The 21,781-nt window shown below is 30.6% G+C and overlaps 1 protein-coding gene across 3 annotated transcripts; it reads left to right on the forward strand.

Annotated features, from left to right (window-relative positions):
* The first annotated feature begins 3,737 nt into the window (after positions 1-3,737).
* LOC108326580 (uncharacterized) lies at positions 3,738-6,960 on the forward strand. 3 transcript variants are annotated; one of them, XR_008248053.1, is made up of 3 exons: positions 3,738-5,299; positions 6,047-6,371; positions 6,480-6,960. XR_008248053.1 is itself a non-coding variant. In XM_052875414.1 (2 exons), the coding sequence occupies exon 1, from the start codon at positions 3,816-3,818 to the stop codon at positions 5,283-5,285; it is 1,470 nt and encodes a 489-aa protein (XP_052731374.1). In that variant the 5' UTR covers positions 3,738-3,815; the 3' UTR covers positions 5,286-5,299; positions 6,767-6,904. The 3 variants fall into 3 exon arrangements, 2 of the variants coding, with proteins under 2 accessions (XP_052731374.1, XP_017415648.1); XM_052875414.1 differs by lacking the exon at positions 6,047-6,371 and having other exon boundaries at positions 6,767-6,904; XM_017560159.2 differs by lacking the exon at positions 6,480-6,960 and having other exon boundaries at positions 6,304-6,460.
* Positions 6,961-21,781: the final 14,821 nt, after the last annotated feature.

The raw sequence follows: 21,781 nt of genomic DNA on the forward strand, positions 1-21,781 counted from the left end.
AGAGAACAGCCCGAATCAAGATGGATAAACTGGCACTGCCATGGAAGATGTTGATGATATTTGTGGCTGTATTACTGTTCATGTTGAAAATAGAAAACATAAAAAGAGACAACACAAATCCCTCTTAGGAGCTAAATCCAGAAAGGAATTTTCTATTCGGATAAAGAAGAATCAAAGTTAGAAAAAAAGAAAAAACTTAATCTAAAGATGGATATTAGATGTAAATATATATTACCACTGTTGAAATAATCATCTCTAGTGTTTCTAGAGCCCTTCTCATCTTATCCTTGAGTACACTCCTTGCATCATTTTTCTCAATTGGAATTCCACCAACTTTGTTAATTTTCTTCACAATCTCAACAATCTTCTTGGCCACCTGCATCTTGGTTCTTTTATCCCATTTTGCTCACTTTGAATAAGTTCTTCAATTGGAACAAAGCTTGCATCTTGCTTAAGCTCTTCCGTAAGCTTCCCGTATTCTAACATACTATGAGTCTTCATCTTGATCATTCCCTTCATTGAAGCCATAGCCTAAAACAACTCATATGATTTGCGCATCCAAACACAATTGACATTTAATATAACAAAATTTATTTAGAGAACCACACTTATACTCAGTTATACAATTTTGAAAAGACTGATAAATCTATAACATTCGGTAAAATTGTCTATTTGGTCATGAGAGTGTAGTGTAATTCCAAGTTAGTTCAGTCACTTGTACATGATTAGGTTTCTAACGTATCTAATACACTTTGATTTTGACAAAACCGTAGCATAAAACGGCATGGTAACGTTTTTGCAAATTTCACAAACATATAAGCCTCGATTCACTAAAGAACCAAAGTCATTAATATCTTTTGACTTTAGTTAAAAAACAACCAAAGCTTAAAAAGTATTAAAAATTTAAAAAAAAATTCAAAAAACTAACATTTGATACTGATACCTTTTTTAATAGGACCTATGACTTCAGTTATTTATAAAACTGTTACCATAGGTCCTGCAAAACAACATTCCCTTTTTGAAAACTAACATTTTAAACATGTTTAAAAATTAGTATCGCGCAGTAGAATGTTTAAAGAGCGTGATAACAGACATAAACCAAGAGGGGATAGGTGAATTGGTTCTATTAAAAATTTTTGCATTTTTCCAGGACTTTCGTCGAACAGTTTAAATTCAATAGTGTAGAAATAAGGAAAAATACACCTAAAAGTTTTATCCTGGTTCGAATCAAAAGATTCTACGTCCAGTCGTTAATCTCTCCAAAAGAGGGATTAACCTTTCCACTAAAATAAGTAACAAATTACAATAGAGAAATAAGGATTGGGATTAAAAACCATATCTCTTAACATATAAGAGATGAAAGACACCTCCTTTTGACACACAAAAGAATGAACAACTTGACACTGCTTTGTAGGTATACTCCACCACTTAGACACACTAAGAAAGAGCACTTCATCCTACAAGCACCAAGTAACACAAGCTCCCTTTTCACACATTGAGAGTTTCCCTTAGACACATGGATTTCATACTCTTGAATGAAAAGTTACTGTTTAAGAATTGTGGAGAACATTATTTATAACCCAAGGTTCAAGCAGCGTCAGAAAAACTTAAAAGACATCTCTCAACTGTGAATGATAATTGATTATAAAAAATGATAATAGATTATTTTAGGCCGTTATGAGTTTTGGAAAATGTGAGATAATCGATTATGGTCAAACATTGGACAATTATAACTTTCTGTGATAATCTATTATCTTGAGAGATAATCGATTATTGTCGATTTGAAATGTTTTCTCGTTTTACACATGATAATCGATTATCCTTCATGGTAATTGATTATTGTCACAAGTGAAATTTACATTATGATGTACAAGTGAAAGCAAAAGTCTAATAAAGGTTTTGTATAAAAAAATGCTTTAACCATGTATGTAAATAACTCTTAAAGACTTCAAGTGCATCATAATCAAAATCCTCAAAGCATCAATGTTTCTCATTGGTAATAATCTGCCCATTTTTTATGATGATCAAAAAATTGTGGAAGGCTTGTGATATGTTATGTTCTTAATTTGACAACTAAGGGAAAATGAATAATTAATCCCAACAAGAGATAAATAACAAGATATCAACAAAATCATATATCTCTCCCTTCAAATAGGTATCACTTACCACAAGATTATCACATAAAATGTCAATAAAAAATTTCTTCCCCTTTTTATCATAATCAAAAAATCATCTAATATTTATACTCCTCCTAAATTAGTTAATTAAAAAAAAATTAGGTCCCTTTTAATTCATTTAAATTACTCCCCTCAATGTAATATTTCTCTTAAAATCAAAAACACATCTTTAAAATAATCAATTATCAATATTGATAATCGATTATTACTTAATCAAATTGTCAAGATTAATATTTTAAAACCTTATAATCGGTTATCACTCAAATTATTTTCATATTTGATGTAAAAGTCATTCACCTTCACCAACTCATTTTTCATTACACTAATTATATTAGCATCATCTTCACAATATATATATATATATATATATATATATATATATATATATAAACCTTATCCATGCTAATAGATTATCGTTATAACACCTCTCCAACTATGCCTTTGACGCTATAAACGTGGGAAACTATAGAAGAATAGCATAGTTATGATTATATAATATAATATTCAATGTCGATAATCCTTATCTTCCTACAATTCAAAGTTTACCAATAAATGTCCCTTAGTGGGAGCTCTCTTTACTATATTATCCTAGTTTTTAAATAGATAACCATTAAAAAAATTCCATACAAGTATAAGTTCATTTATAAATATTGAAATATAAATACAATATTTGAGTAATTAAATAGTTTAAATAATAATAATAATTTAAACTATGATAAAAATTTGAATAAAAAATTTAGAAATATGTATTCAATAAGAATATAATTTAATTTTAAATTTTAACTTGTAAACCTTTGTTATTTATAATTTTTATATGCTCTTTAAAATTAAATATAATACTAACATTTAAAAATAGGCTTTTGCATCAAACTAGACATATTTGCCTAGCATACTACGTAAATGTGCAATTTTTGACCAAATATGAAGTTGTCGGGGGCCAAAACGGCTTCAAATGAACTGCACGACTTCAGTGTAGTAGGCAAAAATAATACTGGTAATCGATTACTACACTTCTGTAATCGATTACAAGCTTGTTGTAATCGATTACTAGTGTGTTTTAGTTGGTTTATGAAAATTATTTGACAGTTTACATATTTTATGTATTGTTTGTGTTATACGAAAAAAAAAATTATGGATATTATTTAATGAATGGAGGCAAATTTGAAGAAAAGAGAAAAAAATATTAATAAGAAATATTAATAATAATATATTAATAATCGATTTGATTACAATTGGGTAAAATTAAGAAATGGATCAATCCGGAAGACCATTTACAATGCGACGCAAGACATCCGAAAGACCACCATCTACAAATAGGATTCATAATGAAATGGATCCATCCAATCCAGAGAAAAAAAAATGCTCTTCGTTTACTTATAACAATACCTGCTGTGATATGAAATAAAAATTCTGACTATTTATACGATAATACATATAAAATTACTTTTTATGTAATGAAATTATGAAATAATTAATGTTTTTATCAAATTTAAAACTTATAAATTTATCCAACCCAAATATGATTTTAATCGGATGTAGTAAAAAACTTCGCTAACCACCCTATAACCTAACCGAATTGACAAAAATTGGATTGGGTTCTCAACCCGGTTCACAATTGTTCCATTCACTCTTTCTGCTATGGGTAGGCCATCCTCGACCATCGAAATCCCTTACGAACGCCACCGACATAACACTCGCCGCACACCGGACTCCGATATCTCCGACGATTATCGCCGCCGTCGCAGCCCCAGCTATGACTCTTACGACCGCCCCGCGGACCGCCGCCGCCGCCGTTCGGAATCACCCCCCTTCAGAAACCCTAGACACACCAATGGAGCTCCCAACGACGACGCTCTGCCTAAGAAATTCGGTCGCCGAAACGGGGCATATCTGGACCGCGACCGCGGGGACTGGCAGCGTTCCAATTCTGAGTCCGACGAAGAGTTGAAGGGTTTGAACTACGAGGAATACCGAAGGCTCAAGCGTCAGAAGATGAGGAAGTCGCTGAACTACTGCATCTGGAACGTCACGCCCAGTCCTCCGCGGCGCGACGATGACGATCTGGAGGATTATAGCAAACCTGATGAAATCTCTGACCGAGACGACGTCGGTGGGAAGATTGACAACGAGGATAAACCAAGAGGAAAATCGAAATCGGAATCTGATTCTGAATCTGAAAAGTCTATCAGCAGTGAATCAGACGATTCGCGTTCTAGGAAGAAGAGAAGGAAGAGTTCTGCTGGTTCGTCGAGGAGGAGATCGTATAGCGGGAGTGGGTCAGAATCTGAATCAGAGTCAGAGTCAGAATCAGAAGAAGAGTATCGTAGACGAAGGAAGAGTAGGAGGAATAGAAGAAAAAGAAGTAAGAGGAGCAGCAGGAAGAAAATATATAGCGATTCAGATGAGAGTGACGAGAGCGAGAGTGGTGATTCTGAAAGCAGTGGGAGAAAGAGGATGAAACGTTCTTCTTCAAGGTCTAGTTCGAAGCCTAGCAGTAGGAGCAGAAAAGGAAAAAAGAAAAGTTCTGAGACGGAAAGCGAACGTGCTTATTCGGAGGACGAGAATGGTTCTGGTTCCGGTGATGCTGGTAAAGCTACGATAGATGAGGTGTTGAACACGGAGATTAATGCGGAGGCTATGAAGTTAAAGGAATTGTTCGAGTCTCAGAAGAAACCCACTTTGGACAACGAACCCGCTGTTGGGCCAATGCCGTTGCCGAGGGCTGAGGGGCATATAAGCTATGGTGGAGCGCTTAGGCCTGGTGAAGGTGATGCCATTGCGCAGTATGTTCAACAAGGTAAGCGTATTCCGCGAAGAGGAGAAGTGGGTCTTTCTGCGGAGGAGATTCAGAAGTTTGAGAGTCTTGGTTATGTGATGAGCGGTAGTAGGCATCAGAGGATGAATGCCATTCGTATCAGGAAAGAAAACCAGGTTTATAGTGCTGAGGATAAACGTGCTTTGGCTATGTTTAACTATGAAGAGAAGGCCAAGAGGGAGCATAAGGTTATGGCTGATCTGCAGCGCCTTGTGCAACGCCATATTGGCCAGGATGTTGGTCCAACTCATGATCCTTTTGCTCCAAAAGCCTCCGATGGTGCTGATGCATGATCACTAGCACTGATGTATGTTTAAATTATGTTCTTTACTCTCTTTTTTTTCTTATTATTCTGCTGGCTATGATATTATATTTCTATGGGATTTATAGACTTGGAGAATAGATGTAGATGGCTTATTGAGACTGAGATTGTAGAGGAAGATGAACCGTCTTCTTTCTGTGTTATGTTTTGTTTTGTTCTTGTAGCTTAGGTAGAAAGTACATTATATACAGAAAGAAATTTCACGATGTCTTTTTTCTGTATGACTTGATGAACCATTGTTATAAGAATGTTTTCACTTAGGTTAGATAGTGGCTGGCCTTGTATTAAGCTGCACCATGTTCTTATCAAATTCATTACCCAGTCCAGCCCTCAATATGTTTCACTTTAGTATATTGTGATCCCTAATTCATTGAGACTTTTACATATGATCTAATGAAAGTTAATTTTGTTGTCCACTTTTTTGACTTTTTCTGATGTAATATAGTTTTTTTTTTCTTTGGGGGCCTCGATATCATTATATTTGAGAACCTTACGGGAAGAAATTTGTGCAGTAGGAGCATGATATTGTACCTTTTCTTTGGTTTTTATTTGTGCGTATGAAGAAAATGTTGTGTAGCATAAATATGAAAAATGCTGCAAAATCAATGGGCGAGAGGATGGTTTCTCTCAAATCCATCCTTGCCAGTACAATAAAGTACTTTATTTTTTGTTCATTCACTTCACTTCAAATCACGTGGTTCAATAGCAAATTTTCACTTTTGGTTTAACAAGGAAAAGAGGAGCCAGAGAAGCTTAATTGAATTGGAGGGTCATTCTGACCATATAGGTCTGGTTAATGGCTTAAGAAGACTAAGTGGCAGAAGTCTTTGGGCAGTTACCATTGCACGTGATCGTAAAAGAGCTGTGACCATTGGTGTGCCATTGACACCTTATAGCTGGCTCATTCACATGCTTTTTGGATATTGTGCAAGATCTTGATTGTTAAATTTATGGTAGAAGTTAATTTTTTTTTGTGCGCAATGGAGAAGCAAACAGTAGATGAGCAGAGGAATCTTACGAGGGCTAATGAGGTGTTTGAGTAAGGACAAGGATTTAGGTACACTTTTATATTTTCCAAAGCCACAACCTCACCCTGTAGAATATTATACTTTTTTGCCCATCATATTAAATTACTAATTATGTTTATATGATGCTGCCAGAGCAGTATGATGGCACACTGTCAAAATGCAGATTCTATTTTACTTATAGAAGTATTGCAGAGAAACAAGCAAGCTTTTTTTTCTTCAAATGGTCTAATTTGATAGAAAGAAGATAGTGTCTTGTTTCGAAAGTAGTAAAATCCATGCCGCATCAGCTGTACTTGCCTCATATGAAATCATTGTTTTGAGCACTTACGGCTGTAGATTCTGTTTCTCTTGTTTTGACTGTTGGGGTTATGATGCTGATGCTGTGAAGGTTTATTTAATTCTTATGAGATTGTACTTGAAATAGCTTGCTAGCTGCTGCATGCAGTGGATGGAATGCTCTCTTGAAGTGGAAGAATTACTTTCCTGGTCTAATATTTTGTAATAAAACTTGTAATTGTTTCTCATACAAACCCAGTTTAATTTGAATTGGACAATGGGACACTCTTGCATTCCTATGTGAGTGCATTCCTATCTTAACCATTTTATTTTGGTCTTCAATGACATGATCGTAACCTCTGTGTTTTCTTCTCCAACTTGTGGATAACTCGTTTCTTTTCACATCTATCTCGTCACTCACTGGTGAATTTGGATTTGACTAATGAATTAGAAGAGAATATTGGGGAGGGAAAATGCAAGTTTATAAACAAGGTGGAGAGATACGAAGACGAACTATTGATTATTGATGGTACACGTGAAAATAAAAAAATATTATTAGCACTGTATAATAAAAAAATTTAATTGAAAATTCAAATGAAAATATCCAAATTTTTAAAACTTAATTAAGTGTAAATTTAGCAAACCAAAATGATTTTGATCAGGTTTAAATTTTTAAGAAAGCTACTCTGGGTCCTTTATAACCAGTCCCAAGACCAATAAATTAAGAAAAACGAAAATGAGTTCGATCATAAACCTGACCAAAACTATGGGCAAATTAAAATTTTAACCTAGCCTTAAACGAACTCATTCTGATAGGATTCATGGAAGCAAAGAACTGTTTTGGTTTAAAACTTGATTAAAATGTTTTTCTTTAAACTGGTTTTAATGGGTTTTGAACTTAAACTAGCTTTGGTTTCAAAATATCAAAACTGTTTCTGTGGAAAAAATATGGATGAGTTGGATTTTTAAATTCCAATCCATACCTACATTGGTTATTGATGGGTAAAGGATTAGTTTGATGGGATTATATAATTTCGAGTTTTGGTCGCAATGGTGCTGCCTTTTTGTTCTGGTGTATGGTTTCATTATGATATGCCTAGTGGACAGATGGAGGATCACATACAGCGAAAAACAGTAATGTTGTCTTTTCTATTATTAGGCACGTCTCTGACTCATTCTAACTCTAGTGTCTGAACAGACCTACATTGTATTGTAGTGTATGTGTTGTCTTTCGTCTCCTTCAAAAGAAGAAAATAATCTAGTGCATACTTGACTCCTACAATTTCCTTAGTAACAGTAAGATTTATTTTCTAAAATTCTTTTTCAATTGAAAGCCACATGTAAGCATTTCAATTCCTTGTTTGATAGTCCTCGGTAAGATATCCATGTGAAGAATCATTTAGATTCTCAAAAATTGTTGAATTATTAACGGAAATACTGCTCCAACCGTCCACATCTCCAGACTATGGAGTCTGTATCAAACTTAGGAGTGGAGAGTGTAAGTGTAACAGGGGTGGCAATTGCTTCCTGCACCCCATCATTTACTGGAATTCCTGTTTTGCCTTTGATTGTTTTGTTTTGTGGTTTTCTGGAGGTGTTGGTGATTTGTTAAACTCATACAGCTCACGGTAGGTATATTAAGGTATGGAATGTGTTTCTCATTGTGCATAGCTGGGTAAAATGGTGGAGTTCAGGTTATCGGAAACCAGAATCCGGACATAGAGTTCTGGAAAATGTTATCCGTCATGTAGGGGATGAGAAATATGTTTTCGATATAGTAATGTAGCATTCCGGAAAGATCATTCCAGAAGTAGTTGAGCAGCGTAGAGTTCCAGATTGGAAAAATCACATGACTTCCGGAAACCTAATCCCTCGTAACAGTAATGATGAATTTGTGTTCTAGAATTTGAGGGGTGCAGAAAGTAATAACCAATTGAGCGTGGTGGTAACGAGTAAAACTTAAAAGTGGTGTGGATTGAGCTGCTTGTACTTTTAGTGGACCTTGAACAAACTTATTCAAGAATCCTGAATGCATGTATTTCTGTATATTACACAATAAGTATTATTTTTTATATAGTTAAAAAAATGCTTATTTTATTATTATTATTATCATTAAATCATTTTAGTGGGTTAATTACATTTTGACTTTATAATGAATAATTTAAATTATAATATAAGATTATTTATAATGATTAACTGTTTTAAGAAAAAAAATCTTAATATTCAATTGAGAGATTGTGTTAATTGAGCTAATTTGAATACAATGAAACACATTTTGTGGTTCTATTTCTTGTGTTTTATAAATTTTTAGGAAAAAAATTAGAAAAAGAAACGTATTTTTGTTGTCAATTAATATAAATTATAAACACATTTTTGTTTTGTTCCAACTTACTCTTGTATAGAAATAAAAAGAATATATGTTTTTGACTGGTGTGAAGAAAGAGAACACATTTTCAGATATTTTTGGAAAATATTCATTTAGAAACATTAGGTGAACTTAATAAAACGGAGTACCCGTTTTATCCTTTTGTCTCGTAAGTGAGTGTTATATATATGAAACACAACATCAACCCTTATTATTTCGGTTTATGTGTTTCTGTCATATCATATATATTACTCATCAAACCTATATTGTTTGTTTATAGATGTGATTTATATGTTAGGTGTTCACCAATTGTTTTCCAAATAATTTTGTTGAATTTGAGTTAGGAAGATGAGAGAACATTTCAACATTTAATCAATGCGATGATCGAATATGTTTAATGAGACAATTATGTTATGATCAGATGTCGAAACAGTTCCAATGTAATTAAAGTTGAAACTGCATAAATCAAAAGAACACAATTTTGATTTAATCATAAAATACGGAGAAGCACTTATTTGGTTTGTTGTTTGATCCCGTGACCCTTTTGTTTTGGATAATGGTACTTTGACAATATTTTTTTGACAACATTTTAACACCATTTACATGTCATTCTGTGATTGATCCATGTTGGTGTTTATGATTATTATTATTGATTGTGGAGTAATTTTGGACCAATTATAGAATAACACGTAAATGATGTTAAAATGTTGTCAAAATATCATTATCCTTTTATTTTACGAAGCTTTGATTGATGTAAAAGTTGATTGATGTAAAAGTTGTGTGATTGGGGCCATTGAGGTTGTTTGACTTGAGACATATGATGATGAGGTAGCCAATGATGGTTACTTAGCCAAAAAGATTGATAAAAGTTTGCTTGGGATCATAACATGATTTGATTTTGAAATGTCAATAGTAAAAAAGATGGTTTTGGGCAATGTAGGAAGAAAGAGGAAGATTGAAAAGATGTGATGGGAAAAGGAAAAGGCACATGACATGTTGATGATAGAATTGAAGTTGACGAGTGCCTTAGATGAGTTGGTACTTTCATCACATGGGTAGGCTAGGCTGGCAACCCTTTCTTCAAATAGTATCATCAAACATCCTTAAAGTCCAACATAACACATACACTCTTCATTTGTTTGCAAATATATGGTATCTAAGTCCTCTCTCTTAGATTTTTAGCTTTTTAGTTCAGACACTTTTCCTCAACAAACAAACCATTTACGGCACAAACAAACACTAATGCCATTTTCTTATTTGCTTTACTCATTTTACTCTTACATTTAAACTCACTCTACATCTCATTATTTCTATTCATTCTATTTTTGTTTACTTTCATGTTCTTTTTACATTTTCTTCTTCCTATTAAGCACACCCCTCATAGGTATCCACAAATAACTATCAAATATAATATTCCAAAATTTTTAAATAAAGTAGGTTACTAAAAAATTACTTTTTAGTGATCAAAATTCTTAACATACCTTTAATATATTATAAGTTGAGTACATCAAAATATAATAACTATAATTAATATACAATCATTTGTGTTTATTCTTATTAAAAAATAATTATATGATCATTGTAAAAAAAGAAGAAAAAGAAACAAACACAAAGAAAGAAGAAAGATTATCAAATTCAGTATAAAGGCAATCATAACTTATTGTAAAGATTATCACAATATATTTTTAAAATAAAAATCAATTCTTAGTTTCGTCTTTCTAGGTTTTAATTTACTACTACTACAATACATGTAGAGCATACAATTTCTATAAAATTGGTGTCATTATGATCTTATTTTAATTCAATCATCACACTTCAGTCCTCAAGACTTAAACAAACTCTTAAGTTATTTCATTCAATGAACATTCTCAATAAATATCAGTCTTAAAACACAAAATAATTCATATTCATCAAAACCAACTATCAACATCAATTTCCACAACTCTATCTAACCAACTCATCAAATCTCAGTCCATATGGCTCAAACAACAACATACATGTAGACGCTACTTCTGAAAGATAAATATTTAGTGCAATATAAATTACCTCTAGAGGAGCATAAATTTCTTAAAGTACCACCCAGTGTCAAGTAATTGCCACCCAATGCCACAAAGTCAAGGGCTTGTTGGTTGCTTTAGTGAATTAATTTTTTAGTAAGTATAATGGGTAGATGTAGTAAACAAGTGTCGTATCTACAAAGATTTTGAAAAATAATGATGTTTATAACTTGTTTGATTTTAATAAAATAATGTTTGAGTTGTGTAAGAATTGAAATAAAACATATTGTAATTAAAAGAGTTGAAGTATATATGATAAAGACATGTTGAGATATGATAAAGGGTGGGGAATTGTTTTTGTTTTCTTTTTTCTTTTCTTTTACTTTACTACATTTTATAATTTAAATTTTATTTTCATGTAATAAGATCACACAGATCAACATGTTTATTGTGCAACACATAAGCAGCTCTTGATGCTATTTCTAACCACTTAACGAAAAAGACTTAATTATTACGATTTTACAAAATTTAAAACTCAATTTAAACCGTTTTTACCAAGAAGATCCACTTGAGATTTCTCAACAAATGTAAGGATCATCTAAGGTTTAAACCAAAGAAAAATGGTAAACATGAAAATGTTTACAATATTATCTTCTCTTCTCGAAAGAAGCCATCGTAAATGCTCTTCATTTTTTTTTATGCAATTAATAACATTTGTAGTATATTCTAATTTTGAGTTATATTCATAGAAAAAAAAAGAGTGATACTTTTGACAAAGAGCACAAAAAAAAATGGAAAGAAGAGTTTAAAAACTAAAGAAATCAAGTTTGAAAACAAGTAAACGTCAATTAAATATTTTATTATTATTATTATCATAGAACACAGGTTATTGGCTTAATCAAGTCAAGAGATTGGGTTAGAAGTCAAATCATATTAATTAATTATTAAAATAATTATAATCTTTGAATTTGCATTTTAAAGATTATGAAATAATCAAACTATACTTTAATTTTCTTAAACAAAAGTCTCAACATATCAGTTAATTCAGAAAATAGTATAAGTAATAGAAATATTTATTGAAACTGATTATTGGTTGGATTCAAAAAACAACTGCTGAGCTTGTTTTTATTTGATTACTAGCAAAGAGTTATTTTAGTTACTGCTAAAAATTATTTTTATTTATGAAATTTAAAGAGTTATTCTTTAACCATATTTACATAAAACAAACTTCTCTGAGTTCATTTAATGGTTGCAATATTTTACTTAAGTTATAAAAGACATATCAATCAAAGAGTATATATTCTTTTTTTTCTTACCGCACAAAAGAGTATATTCTTACATAAATATAATATACAGCTAATGTAGCCACGTCATTATTCAGGCTGTGTTCTTTTGTAGTGATTTGGGGAAAATGATTTGAGAGTATGATTTGAATGGATTTGAGGATAATTTTGTTGTTATTTTTTTGAGTGGATTTGTGGACAATTGAGAGTGGATTTAGAAGTAAAGTTTGTGAGTATTAGTGTAGGATTTGATTGATGTGACAGATTTAAAAAATTAGTTTAATTGATAATAATTAAATATTACCAAAATACCCCTAATTATTAAAATAATATAAAATGATAATTGTTAATGTTATATTTAATTGTAAAAATGTTTATAAAGTGAAAAAAATAAAAAATAATTATTAAAATGTAAAAAATGGTAAAAATTAATTAAGAAACCAGTTCATCTAAATCTGGTATCGTATATTTGCTTGAAAAAAACTGTTTTATTCAACTTTAAAATAATTTGTTTTTAAGAACAAAGTTAGAAAAAAATATTGTGAAAAAAAGAAGATAATAACAGGGAACTATTCCATTGAATGCTCCACCACACACAAATGCTCGACCACAATGTACTGTTTGTTGCAATGGGTACTCCATTTTCATCTCCAACCTCAAGATTGAAAAATGATACAAGGTTAAATATGTCATTTTAGTATGTTTCCCTTCAAATATCTGCATATGAGAGAGTGATGAAAAAAACTTACATCCCGCAAATCTCTATAATTCATTGCTTTCAAATAATAAAAAAAAGAACAACAATTTTGTTTAGAATCCGCGCTCTCAATCCTACATGAATAATAAATCTGTTCAAACGAATATAGCTTTAATAGACGTTAAAGTGAAACAATGTTTTTTTATCTATGGAAATAAAAAATAAATGTATTTTTTTAAATCAAGAGTTCTATTATGAGTTTATATGTTAACCTTGTATAACTACGTTCAATTCTTTTAAATAAATAAAAAATCATTTTGTATATAAATTATTCAATTTTCTACTACCCATTTCTTAGTAGAGCTGTTATCTTTGGACAATTAATTTTTTTTATAAAAAAACAATCTAACTCTTTATTTTAATAATAAAATATTGTAGTTAAAGTTATTTAACAAGTGAATCAAGAAAAAAAACCAAATATGATGATTGAAAAAGATAAATGTATTGTAATTCTATTTTATTCTTTTAAGCATTTAGAAAATATTCATTCATCAATTATTAATTTGTTCATCTTGATACTATTTAAATTTATAGAAATAATGTCCTTTAAAATATTAAGATAGTTAATGTACTGTACGGTCCTCCGATCTTAGGGGAGTCTGTCATAGGGGAGCCGGTCTTGGGATAGCCGCTCGGTCGGAAGACCGTACAGTACCGTTAATGTTAGAGTTTTATAATTAGGAAAATAAAAACGTTATTAACTATAGAGATTAAATATTAAAATTATTGTAAAATTAATGAAAGTTATTACAAAGTTATGAGTAAATATAAATTTATATTTGGTAATGGTTACAACTTTTGAACATTCACATAAATCCTAAGTAATGTAAAGGTTCAAATGATGGATGAGTAATCATAATGTTCTCAGTTATTTAATTGGAATCATTTGCATTGAATATATATTATCTCTTTCTTTTTACTTTTATGTACAATTTATTTGCTTAAATAATTTATATTAGATATTTTATAGTTTTTTCTTATTTTACTATTTAGAGTAATTTATTTATTTCTAAATATGTTCATATAAGCGTTTAATTTATAAAGATATACATACTCATGACAAATAATCTAATTATACTTCCTTTTCTTAAATACTTAGGTGATTATATTTGATTTGTTAGTATTAAATACTAAAAGAATTAATTAGATGAGATTAATAATACATATAATATAATTCATAGTGATAAAATCTATAATGAAACAGAAGATTTAAGTTCATGTTCTAGTTAAATCAAGGACAATTAGATCATGTATATAAACATTGGACAAACAAATGGTAAATTGATCAAAGGTCTCGTTAGATTATAATATACTTAGTAAATGACTCAATTAATTAAATGTTCTCAATTATTATATATATATATATATATATATATATATATATATATATATATATATATATATATTTGATCAACTAACATGTGTTGATGAGTTTCAAGCAAAATATATCAAAAGCACACTTAGTATAAAACAAATGAATTTTAAAAACTGAACCAAGAAAGAAAATGAAAATTAGACTAGTCTAGTTAGAAGTGTTGATTAGATGAGACAACAGTTAAACTAAATGTCTAAAGTCATCATATGACAAAGTCACCATACGACTCAAACATTGCATACTCAAATAAACTCAATAGATGAGTTCATTGATCAGATGAGTCAATATAAGGCAATAAAGCTCTAGGTGAGTATTAGCATTAGACGAGTCAAGTTAACCACTAAAGCTAAAGATTAAACATTCCTTCTAGACGAGTACTTCCATTAAATGACTTAAATGAAACGTTGATTATACGAGTAAAAGCCAATCATACATTAGATGAGTATAATAATCATTGGACAAGTTAAGACGAGTTGATCAAACTTGACTAAAAAGTTAATAAATCACCAAGTGATGCAAGAATCAAGTCTAATTTTATGAATGAAATCTAAATATTGAATCAACATAGAAAATATCAAGATCATCAAATTACAAATCAAACACCTTAATATCAATACTAACTGAAGAGTTGTTTGAAGAAATATTTAAAGAAAATCAAAATTGATTGAACATGTAATTAAAAAGAATATATTAAGCAAATCTTCTTCGATTGAAGGAGCAGATATTGGTATAATCTAGTAAACCACTCAAAAGCAAGGAAATACTTTGAAAATAAAAAAATTATGAGAGAATATCTTGAAGATCGATGCCACAACCGTAATATGATTGAAGAAATTAAAATTGAAGAAATACTGAAAAGGAATGAATAGATAATTCGAGGAGCAAATACTTTGAATGATATATCAAAATTTTTGAGTGGAACATAAATAAGATATTAAAGATATTGAAAAGAAATTCATATGAATGTATATCAACGATCAAATTACACATCATCATTATAAATTCCAAGACCTAGATGAAAAAGAATGAAAAGAAGAAGAATGTGAGAGATATAAAAGATGAAAGAATTGAGAACAAACAAAATCGTCAAATACTTAGAAAGATTCAAATAGAAAAGACACTATGAGCTTAGAGTCAAATTTAAATTGTTGAGTGAAATTGAGTGGAGTAATACACCATTGTAGTATCCTTCACATTGTGAAGTATATCTTATGAGCTTTATAGCACTCTCTTGTCTTAAGAGTTTGTTATTGTTTATTTCAATAAAGAATTCATAATCTTTTAGGAGAAGATTGAGAAGGATATTTAGAGAGGTATATACTTGTTGTAATCCTGAGAGATTAATACTTGTGATACGTGGAGAGGTTGACAGTCATAGTAACATAGAGAAGTTGATCCTCGTACTAGTCAAGAAATTTGATTAGTGAAATTTCTTAAACAAGTTGTTTAAGAGAATGATTCAACATTTGGGATGAACTTTAAAAAAAAATTGATTAATAAAATCTTTATGTGCATTCTCTTTTCTATAATTTTATCTTTTTAATATGATTATTGTGCAAATTGATTATAAAATATCTCCCCTCTAAAGCCACATTACACACAATATGCTTTTTTTACAAAAACAGACCAAAAACATAATTAAAGACAGTTTATAATTTTATCAATAATATATAAAAATAAATTAATTACAAGAACTCAATTATCATTATAACACTTTTTGCCTTAAACATCACTAAACTTGTGAATGGTATATAACTGTTGTCCATGGTGAAAAAGACAACATTTTAAAATTGTATCTAAATGTTGTCCAAAAAAACACGACTTATTATAACAATCTAAAACAATAAATTTTAAAAAAATGCGCTTTTTGGAAAAAAATTGTTGCCTTTTGAGCAACATCCATAATAGCATACTCCAAAGTTGAAAAATTAATGTTAAACCAATGTGGGGGAGATTAGAAAATTCAACCTCTAACATCTTTTTAATATTTGATTTTTGTCTATGAGTCTGTCTTGGTTAGATTCTTATGAATTTGTTTTTGTACTTTGAACTCATATAATTTAAAGATTTTTAAGTTGATTTTCCACCATAAATATCTCTAACTTGACCTTCTGTCTTGATTAATTTTCATATGAAAAATGATGAAAATCTAGTAAGTTATCAAACATAAATGAATACTCTCATTTTGTACTAAATGTTGCACAATAATCAATAAAAAAATTGTATCAATATTTTATTAATTTAACATTGAACAATGTGCACTGTCTAGTTGATATTGCAATAAGCAATTTGCATTAATATTTTATTAGTTTAGGATAAAACCAAGTGTACCATCTAATTAGAAGTGCAACAAAATATTCGCACCAATCTCTCATTGATTTAACACTAAATAATGTTCATTATCCAATTAATTAAGCAATAAAAAGTTTGTATTGATTTCGTTTTGGTTAAGCACAAGAAAGTGTCATCTTGGTTAGACAATAAAAAGTTTGTATCCATCTATCCATACTTAAACACTAATTATTATGCATCAACTGTACACTAACCCGTATGCATCAATTTATTCATTAAACATCATACATCAATCCCTATATAAAGTTTAAAAATTTCATTATTAGTAACCACTTGCTTAACTATGTATACATAAACACTAAACATTGTATTTTCATCTTCTAAATGAGCACTAAATAGTGTTCCAAGCTTATAAACAAAGATTAGACATCATGTTTTAATTCTTGCAAACAACACTAGCATTGAGTTTTACAATATATGTGCTCAAGCTTAAAAATATATCACAAAATGATTCGCATTCTGAAGTTGAAGAATTTGTATATCAATCACACACACACAATTTTTTTAATCTCTTATAATATGAATAAATCAAATCCAAAAAATAGTATTATTATTATTTATCTTTTATCATTTTAATAACATTTTAACTAAAAGATATATATATATATATATATATATATATATATATATATATATATATATATATATAATATCTTCTTATAAAAGAAGTATTAATTATTTCATATCCACATCTTTATATTATTATCATTCTTTAATCTCTTACTTCCGAATTTTTGCATGTGAACCTTTATTTGTTATTCGAATAATCTTATTCAATGATATATTTGATGTAAGGTTTTTCTGTAATATTGTCTAATTAGTGTGCTTTAATCATATCTAATTTATATTTCATTCTTTTAACAATTCTTAAATTGCTAGCAAACATTTATTTATGTTTATTGTAACATCCCAAAAATACAGTAATGAACTATATAATCGAATAATTACATTTAATAATATAGCAGATCAGTTTTATATTATACGAGAACGTACGGTCTCGGTCGAACGGCCTTACAGAAAGAGTTCAGAATTTAACTATACAATAATACAAAACTGACCGAACGGCTTACAAAAGAAATTACCGAACGGTCATTACTAAGAAAAAGGAAGGTGATCGAACGACCACCTTACCCTAACTAAACTATGCTACTAACCGAACGTACTACGGTTCGGCCTTGACTTCAACATCGACGAGGTTCGCATCATCCAAATTTTCTTCTTCCAGCGCATCTATCAACAGCATGTCCGCTTCTGCTCACATCCACACGGATGATCATTGCAACGATAAGATGGACGTACAAAACAAGACACGACAGAAAAACAAAGGGTAAGCTTATATAATTTAATTTTATGCATCAACATACATTTCAAACCATTCAACAAACAAGGTTCATATCATCAAACATATTATGCGAAGCCTATTACTAGACTGACTGTCCGGATGGTATGAAATCTATGTAGCTACAAGCGTTCGTGCACCCAGGTGATGTAGTAACTGGAATACTCTCATCAGCTGCCACCTGAGGTTAGTCCTATTCGTCCAAAGTACCCCTAAGGACAGGACCTCCTACCGTTCCCACACATGACCTACCCTCCTCTACGTGAAGACGAGTACTCACGGAACATCAGGATGAACAGCCAGCTTACCATGCCCATATTCATACTTTACAAATTCAAATATCCATACATGAGTCGTTCCTCCCCGGAACGCTCGTCCATAAACCACAACCTTTCCATATCACATTTTCTTCATCTTTCACTAATACATATCTCATTTAATCACTTCGTACAAAGATTCATGAGAATTTAAATTAACGAACGTTCAACCGAACTTAAACTGGCCGAACGCATAGAGCGAGACAGAGAGACCTTCAACTTTGAGAATGGATTTAGACCAAGGGTTGATATCGGATTTTAAGAAAGATAGCGAGCGCAATAATATATTCCAAGAAACGATGGGACGAACGTCGATTTCAACGTTGAGCCAGTCAGAAGAACCGACTCTTGAGGACTCTATCTGAACATCAAAAGACCAGACGAAGAACAATGACTCCAGAGTGAAACCAATGAATAATAATATTTCAAGGTACGAAGAATAATACTTAGAATTATCTCGTCGGAAGAAAACGAACGTTTATGAATACTTAGTTTAGTTGAATTTAGTATCAAAATCTAAGTGACAGTCAAGGACTAGACACTATAGCGAGCGAACCCTAGAGGGCTTGAACGAATGCTCATATAAAGAATTTAGCTTAAGGAGATAGAACGAGTGCCGGGTGTGAGACCAAACACTTGTTTAGGACAAACAATTGGGTATAAAACCAGGTGCTACTAACGAATATGAAAGAAGATGGATAATTATGCCAAGACACTATTAAAGTATTATTTAAGGATACTAAAATATTTCATAGCAGGATATCAAGACAGAACTATGCTTGGCCGAACGCTCAAGCACAAAAGTTCGAAGTGTAGACGCTCGTCCTCCACTAGGATTCTTCCCAAAGGAAAGAATCCACTACTAACCAAATTTACTATAAAACCGAACGGTTAAAGACCGTTCAGTAACGAACGTCACTTTCTTAGGGAAATTTCTTATCAGAATTACTATTATTCAAATTCAGTTCTCAACATATAGTTTTCACACTTTTATACTTTCATACCAAAAACAATATTCCATATCTCATGCCACCAATTCATAGAATTTTCATACATTTCATGCATCATAACATAGCATAATCATTTTTCATATCAATCAAGTCAACGAACGTCCATTCAATACATAGGCATATGGATTAAATTAATAAGCTTCCCTTACCTCTAACGTGAACAATCGTACTAAATATAGGATGCGGTTTGTCTGACTATACTTCCTTCTACCCTCAAAGCTCAACCAACTCTTCAAACTAAAACATATAACAGAAAACCAGAATTGGTTCAGGCAAGAAGACAACATGCAACCAGAACTTGAGTTGCATGTATTAGAGAACGAACGGCTAAGAGGCGAGGAAACTTACCAGTTCAGAACTCGAAACTGTTTGGTTCAGAATGAAGCTCAGGACGCCGGTGACGCTTCTACGGTGCCTGAATGATGGTCGGAGGAGTAAAAAGGTGAGTTTGGGTAGAGAAAAGTTAGAGTTTCTAGTGAGAGGGAGGAGAAAATGAAAAGTTTCAGAGTTTGGGAAGGAGGGTGCATGCAGAGGAGAATGGGACGGAAGTTTCAGAAACAATCATTTTCTTCCCACGTCCAAACGAGCGTCCGCTCTACTGCCGACACTTGTCTTCCACTATCTGATTTCAAAATCCTAGTTACTTGACACCTGGCGTCCGCGCAGAGGGTTTTGGGTGCGTTTTAATGACTCTGACAGGAGTTTTTGATGCGTTTTAATGAGGCCTGACATTTATCTTTTTAGACTTTTTATATTATCAAATAATAAAGTACATAGATGAAAGTAATAAAATTTAAACTTTTTATGCATCGATTAAAAAATTGACACACTAATTTATTTTTAACTGTCATAGAATGTAAGTGACATAAGCTTATGGCATTAAATTGAATTTATATATCAATTATAGCACTAGTTGACATAAAAAAAATACTTATAGTTATAATTATAGCATAAAAGTTGATTTTTTTAATGATATTTCTTTTTGAATGATTTCATTTTCTTTCCTTTAGATAGTTGAAAAATTCAACATATAAATTTTCAAATAGACTTACAAGTTATACAAACATTAAATATAAAAATATAAATAAGTTTATATATATATATATAAACAGCATACAAAATAGAAACAAAAATCTATCATTACATTTATAAAGATGTATAAGTTATTTTAAATACTTAAAAAAATATTAATATAAAAAGTGTCATTTTCTAGATTAATTATAATGATCATAATTAATATAAAATTTCTGGGATTTATTCATTTTCCTTCTTAAAAAGAGTTCAAAAGTCCTAGATATAAATATACAAATATTGAAAAATTTATATATAAATATAAACAATGTAAAAAACGAAAAATGTTTCATTGTAGTGTATATAGAAACATATATAAACCATCATAAATACTTAAAAAAATATCAATATAAAAAGCTATACCTTTTTATTTTGGTTATAGTTATAATCAATATAAAAAATTTAGTTAGGGTTATAGTTTGAGCTATATATTTTGAATAGAATTTTCAATATCTATGTGGGACAAACCGGTGGGAGATTTAGTTTTATAATTTACTAAAAGATATACTTTTAGTAAACCGGTGGGACATTTTTAAGGCCAATTTATGAAGAACATATACTAAACGATTTTCGTTATACCCTTTAATTTGTTAGTATTCCAAAAGACTATGCACTCATGACATTTGGATGATTCTCTTTGTTCTTTTTCCAATTTCAGTTTTGAGGCTAACTCTCGAAAAGTTATTAAAGATTATCGTATGTCATGAGCATTGTCAATATTTCATATGTTACTTGTGTTTCACACTCGTGTCTACCCTGACAACTAGGAATGTGACTTTCTGGAATTCAATTCAACTCTACCAGTCACACACTTTTGATCATTAATTCTTGCCATGGCAGAATGTCCCATTTCTTTTACCTTTCTAATTTTCTTCCTTCAAAGTCATTCCAATTCCGTGCTCATCAATTTTTCATTTAATAATGAGATTCAAGTCAAAACAAAGTAGGAGAAACACACCATTCGGAATATCTCCCTGCACAACTTCACCAGTCAAACCTATTGCAATAAACTTAGATTTTAGAAAGGATTTATTTATAATTTTTCCGAGTCTTTATTATTTTATTTTTCAGTTACAGTATTTCTGGTCTCTGTTTTTTAATTACTGCATGCGTTTGTTTCTATTCTTTGGTTGGTTAGTGTGTCAGTTTTTATTGTTTAGTTAGATTATAGTTTTTTTCATTTCTTTTCTTAGATTATGAACGACTATAGGTAGTTTGTTTTTTTCTTTCGAATAAGTTGTTATTTACTTCTAGTCGTTATTTAGTTTTGTAAAACGGTCCTTGACCCATTACTAGA

This window comes from Vigna angularis, chromosome 3 (genome assembly GCF_016808095.1).
Source record: "Vigna angularis cultivar LongXiaoDou No.4 chromosome 3, ASM1680809v1, whole genome shotgun sequence".
Classification (NCBI taxonomy): Eukaryota; Viridiplantae; Streptophyta; class Magnoliopsida; order Fabales; family Fabaceae; genus Vigna; species Vigna angularis.

Coding starts and splice junctions, on each gene's coding strand:
- LOC108326580 (XM_052875414.1), top strand. CDS start 3,816: ATGGGTAGGCCATCCTCGACCATCGAAATCCCTTACGAACGCCACCGA.